General features: G+C 47.1%; 1 protein-coding gene across 1 annotated transcript; it reads right to left on the bottom strand.

The window, feature by feature from the left end:
• Positions 1-212: 212 nt before the first annotated feature.
• LOC149279829 (transmembrane protein 171-like) lies at positions 213-1124 on the bottom strand. Its single transcript, XM_089500825.1, has one exon. The coding sequence runs from the start codon at positions 1122-1124 to the stop codon at positions 213-215; it is 912 nt and encodes a 303-aa protein (XP_089356951.1).
• Positions 1125-5922: the final 4798 nt, after the last annotated feature.

The following is a 5922-nucleotide window of genomic DNA, read 5'->3' on the forward strand; positions in this document are numbered from 1 at the left end:
AAGGTGGAAGTCTCACGGGGGGGAAAAAAACATTTTGAACAGGCGTCATGTACGGTGCCGGCACTGACCAAAAACCCGGTCTGATTTCAGTCCTTTATCTGCAGACCTGGATATTGTCAGATGTGATGTTTTGGGTGACGCTTCCGGCTCAAACTCTGTACTGAGTCGAAATGTTAGAAAAAAAACCCCCCAATAGTTCAGTCTTTCAACGTTTAGGGTCCTGGTGCGAGCTCATAGTCACTCGACTCCGATGATTGGGAAAACGAGTAATACGATGATGATGATGATGAGCTCTCTTCAGGATCCGGCTGAGAAGGGCATATGTCCTCATATCTTGGAGGTGGCTCCGAAGGGATAGGCCCGTTGATGTATTCTATTCTCGGCCCCCATCGCCATGGAACGGTGTGTATGTCTTCCCCGTCGCTTCCGCCGGAATCACGGTCGCCCCTTTCAAACAGGACGCTGTCGTAGGAAGGAGGGTCCCTGCTCATTGGCCAATCATCTCCTCCTGCAAAAGGTGGAGGTGGGGCTGACGGGACCGTGAAGACTTCGTCACCCACACTTACAGGAAGCGGCTGATATCTGCAGGCTTCTGGGTCCTCCTCAGAGTCGCCGTCCCGACGGTTTTTACTCAGACAGATAGCCAGGCAGTAACACAAGACGATTAGTATGATTACGATTGTCTGCAGTAAGGGAGTTTCACAGACTTTAGGGGGTTTGTCTGTGTTGGATGCCGGCTTGCAGGCTGGAAACACAAGTCCTGGGATACTAATCAGTACCCCGCAAGCCAGTAACAGGATCCCGAGTATTACGAACTGCACAAACTGCCGGCTTTTCCCGCAGAGGAAGCTGCTATCTGGATCCGTCGGGTCTCCTTCTAATTCCCTCCTTCTCCTCTCTCGTTGGGCAGTAAACTCTGCCATCATTAAATATGCCAGCCCTATCCCGGCAAGTACCGGGCCCGTCGCCTTGTAGGTGATACAGCTGTCGGACTGGCATGTCGCGAACCCATAGACAGAAAGTAGAGATCCGCCGCATAAGAGCGCCCAGCCAAACACAAACAGCGTGAATGTTATTCTGCTGCTTGTGCCAGGGCTAGGAGTGCCGGAGCAAGTGCGCTCCATGACGGCTGAAACGTGTACCTGTCGGGGGTCAGTCAAAGATGTTCAGGTGCAGAGACTCGCACCTATGTGCCGGCTATTGCGTGCACACGAATGAAGGCCTTTTAATCTCTGCCTATTTTGTCTTTTTAAAGTCAATTGAAAGCTCCGTTTCGCTCCCTGTCGTGGACAGGTAACTGTTATGCTCAGTACTGCTACTGCTCACAATCTGAAACAACCAGAGTGTCTGGATGCGCTTTTACAGAACATCACAGCATTGTGATGTCACAGCACTATGACATCACAGTCAGGGCAGGCTGTACTACAGTGCAAAGGCCATGGGGGTGTTCTGTCCTGCTTCCAAATACCAATACAGCTGCCGCTTTCACAAATGACAGTGTTTTATTCCACAACCCCGCCTCCTAACACGAAGTGGTTTCTTCCAAAGAGACTTTCTGCAGTCATAAGAAGTAAGGGCTTCTTTTGACGTTGCGCATGCTTCATAGAAATACTTGTGACTTGTTAATAGATGACAATGTTGAGGATATTTGGACAGAAGAATAAACACTGTTTAACGTAATAAAAGACAATTAACCCTTTAAGCACCAGACTGGTTTTTTTTGTTACCTTTCGTGACCGAGGATGTTTTGACACTTTGGCGGAGCTCGTGTTTAGCTGTAATTCTCTTCATTTAGTGAACCCATGCAAGTTTCATATATATCATATTTTTTTTCAGGACAATTGTCATCTAATTTTAAAAAAATTGATGAAAATTGAAAAAAGACCTTTTTTTTCAAGCATCAATGTCATATGTTACAGCCTATGCCCCGGAGTATGCGGGCTGTATCCACTAAATGACTGTGGCTGCCTTATCCATACAGGTACATGGACAGGCTGCCTGCGGGAGACGGAAGCCGCAAGGGCGCCCCCTCCCACCCCCTGTAAGTTATTCAGTCACGTGTCTTTCGATGGAAAGTGAGTTAATGCAGCCAGTTAATGCAGTTCATAGGTATCCCATCCCCGCCATTGCGATAACATATAATATATAACGTGTATCCCTTCCGCTGGGGCTTCTATGATGGAGCTCTGGAAGGTAACGTCACGCTGGCGCTCCACCATAAAAGCCCCGGCGGAAGTACCGGCAGCAGCGGAGGTTGTCGCGCAGACGTCCACCGACTGCCAGAGAGGAGCATCCCCACGCACCACTACAGGGGACCTGGATATTCCTTTTTGGGAGCCGTTGGGCGTCTGGGGACATCCTCTGCTGCTGCCGGAACTTCCACTGGGGCTTCTATGATCGTCACATGACCTTCCGGTGCTCGGCCATAGAAGCTCCAGTGAAAGTGCCGTCCACCAGCAGAGGTTTATCTACATGCATCGCAAAAACGTTCACCCACTAGACACTCCCTAGTAGGAGCACGGGGGGCAAATCTGGGGGGGCTCAGAGTGGCATACCACATACCTTCAGGCTTATCAGGCAGAACGTTCTAGAAGGGTCTCATGGAGACTCGCTGACCACGAGGTGGGGCACCTGCTGACCCCCGTCCTCCATCTCCGGGAGAAGTTGCACCCCCAGCGGTGTATTCTCTTACCTAGGTTGAGTTGGCCACGGGTAGCAGTTCCAGGGAGCGGCAGCCCCTCTTCCACAGAACTGGGGGCCAGATCACCCTATAAGCCGATCAGGCTGCCCAGGGGACCACTTCTCGTTGGGCCAGATCGGGAGATCAGATAACTCCCTGGGAAGCAGTAGATTTGTGCAAATGGACCAAAAACAATTTGGACAATTTTTTCATTTAGTTTTCTGGCAACGAATTTCGGTTCGGACGGCACCCAGAGGGCGGAGCCACGGGGACAACCTCCCCCTCCCCCATTACTCCAACCATTTCTCCGTTTGCAGAAGCACTCGGTGAGGCCTGGTGATGAAGCTGATAACCAGGAAGAGGCGGACAAAGAAAGAAGACAGGGACATAGAAGCATCGGCTGAGAAAGTAGGAAGGTATTGACAGAGAGAGAGAGAGTGTGAGAGAGAGAATGAATGAGCGTGAGAGCATGAATGAGTGTGAGAGAGAGCATGAGTGAGCGAGATTGAGGGTGAAAGCACATGAATGAGTGTAAGAGAGTGAGTGTGTGAAAGCGTGAGTGAAAGTAAAAACACTACGAAATGCAAACAAAAATTCTGAGCTCTCTGCTTTGTTTTTGTTTGTTTCGTTGGGGGTCCCTCTTCGTTTTTGGACATTCATACGAATTAATGAAATCGTAAAATTTTGTTAAAATTAAAATTTGTACAAATTTCGAATTTAATTGTAAGGAGTAAGTGGTAGTGAGTAGCAGCGCCCAGCCCTGATCTGTCTCCGGCTCCCCCTAGTGGCCATGAATTTACAAACAACAAAAAATGATCTATTAAAACATCATTTATTCATCGATAAACAATTATTCCAAATTTATACATTCGAGAAAAAGGAACAGAACACGTTATTAATGAAACCGCCTTCATAAAAACTCCCAGGAGCAGGGCCAATCAACCAGTCACCAAGCAACGTAAGTTAATTAGGTTTCCTTTACTGAGAGGGTGGTAGGTTTACTAAGTGGAACAGCCTCCTAGCAGAAGTGGTAGAGGGAAATACAGTGAGGGAATGTAAACATGGATGAAGCCTCCATCACTGGGACCACCGGAGAAGCCTGACTGCCGGCCTCCTCCCTATTGACTATAGGCCCTGGGTTTGTAAAGGCTTCTGTGGCTACCCCCAGCAGTATCATCTCATCACTGGCTGAGGGGATTATCTCCAGCAGACAGCCAGGATCTGCAACCAGGGAGTGACTGCCATTGTTTCAGTTTAATGTTGTATAAATCAGTCTCCCCCCCTATTGTATTGTTAATCCCGTTACTGCCCCTGTTGTCTCTGGGAGGCAGATTAAGGGGGCGGTTTGTGTCCCAATATCTTGTTTTATGTTAATGTGTGTTTTGCTGGATATATCCAGCCCTGTGTGTCCAAAATAAATCAGTCTTCGTTTGGTTTTACCCGACACTGAGTCTCGGCGAGTGACCGGGGAACCGGGTGAAGTGTGTTGTCCCAGGCTAAGGGAGCACAAGACAGCGGAGGTAGTCGGTCGGACTAGCCAGCTCCGTGACACTATGTATATATGTTACTCTGTTACTATGTATATAGGTTACTCTGTTACTCTGTACACATATTACTGTTACTATGTATATATGTTACTCTGTATATACTGTATGTTACTCTAATACTCTGTATATATGTTACTCTATTACCATTTATATACCTTGCTCTGTTACTATGTATATATGTTACTCTGTTACTATGTATATACTGTATGTTACTCTGTTACTATGTATTTATGTTACTCTGATACTATGTATATACTGTATGTTACTCTGTTACGCTCTATATATATATGTTACTCTTTTACTATGTATACACTGTATGTTACTCTTTTACTCTCTCTCTATATATATATGTTACTCTGATACTATGTATATACGTTACTCTGTTACTATGTATTAGGGCTGCAACTAACGATTATTTTAATAATCGATTAGTTGGCCGATTATTTTTTCGATTAATTGATTAATCGGATAAAAAAATTCATTTTTTTTCCATTTAAAATAATGTAATAAAAAACGTACAATTTACACTTTCATCTCTTTATTGCAATGGCCTCTCGCTATTCACCTTCTTATTTTACTGACATAATAATAAAAGCTACAAGAACCCAAACACAGTGTTTCTCAAACTAAGTTTTAATACAAAGTTATTAGTAAATATTAATTCATATGTTAACTATTTTTCATATTTAATAAAAACTATGAGAAAAAAACCTTGTTTAAATTTTTTTTTATTTACCAAACTGCCCCCGGTTATGCACATCTGACCCCCAGCTTGCCACTCTGCCCCCATATATGCCTTATAGCTCTTATATGCCAGAGATTCCACTGTGCCCCTGATATGCCACTGTGCCCCCGATATGCCTTATACTCCTTATATGCCAGTGATATGCAACTGAGCCCCCTGATATACCTTTTACCCCCAGATATGTCTAATATCGATATGCCTTATACCCCCTATATGCCACTGAGCCCCCTGATATACCTTTTACCCCCAGATATGTTTTATGCCCCACTGATATGCTTAATATCAATATGCTTTATACCCCCTATATGCCCTGAAATTCATAATACCCCCCATACACCACTATAACTCACCCATACACCACTCTGCCTCCTCCCCCTCCCATACACCACTCTGGCTCCTCCCCCCTCCCATACACCACTCTGGCTCCTCCCCCCTCCCATACACCACTCTGGCTCTTCCCCCTCCCATACTCCACTCTGCCTCCTCCCCCTCCCATACATCACTTTGCCTCCTCCCACCTCCCATACTCCACTCTGCCTCTTCCCCCCTCCCATACTCCACTCTGTCTCCTCCCCCCTCCCATACTCCACTCTGTCTCCTCCCCCCTCCCATACACCACTCTGCCTCCTCCCCTCTCCCATGCTCCACTCTGCCTCCTGTCAGCAACGGAGGTTCACAAGACACCAGGGAGCCAGGTAGAGAGGCAGAGTGGCGTATGGGAGGGGGAGGAGTCAGAGTGGTGTATGGGAGGGTGGCTCCCATACACCCCTCTGACTCCTCCCCCCTCCCATATACCGATCTGCCTCTCTACCCGGCTCTGTTACTGACAGGCACTTTCACTGCAGCTTCATAGAAGCCTCAGCCTAAGTTAAGGGCAGTAACGGAGGCTGTCTGTGCGATGCAGACCCCCACCAGCTGACAGAGAGGATGATTCTCTGTCAGCCGGTGGG

The sequence above is a fragment of the Sceloporus occidentalis genome, unplaced genomic scaffold (assembly GCF_023333645.1).
Source record: "Sceloporus occidentalis isolate IW3139 unplaced genomic scaffold, rSceOcc1.0.p SCAF_160, whole genome shotgun sequence".
NCBI classification, from domain to species: domain Eukaryota; kingdom Metazoa; phylum Chordata; class Lepidosauria; order Squamata; family Phrynosomatidae; genus Sceloporus; species Sceloporus occidentalis.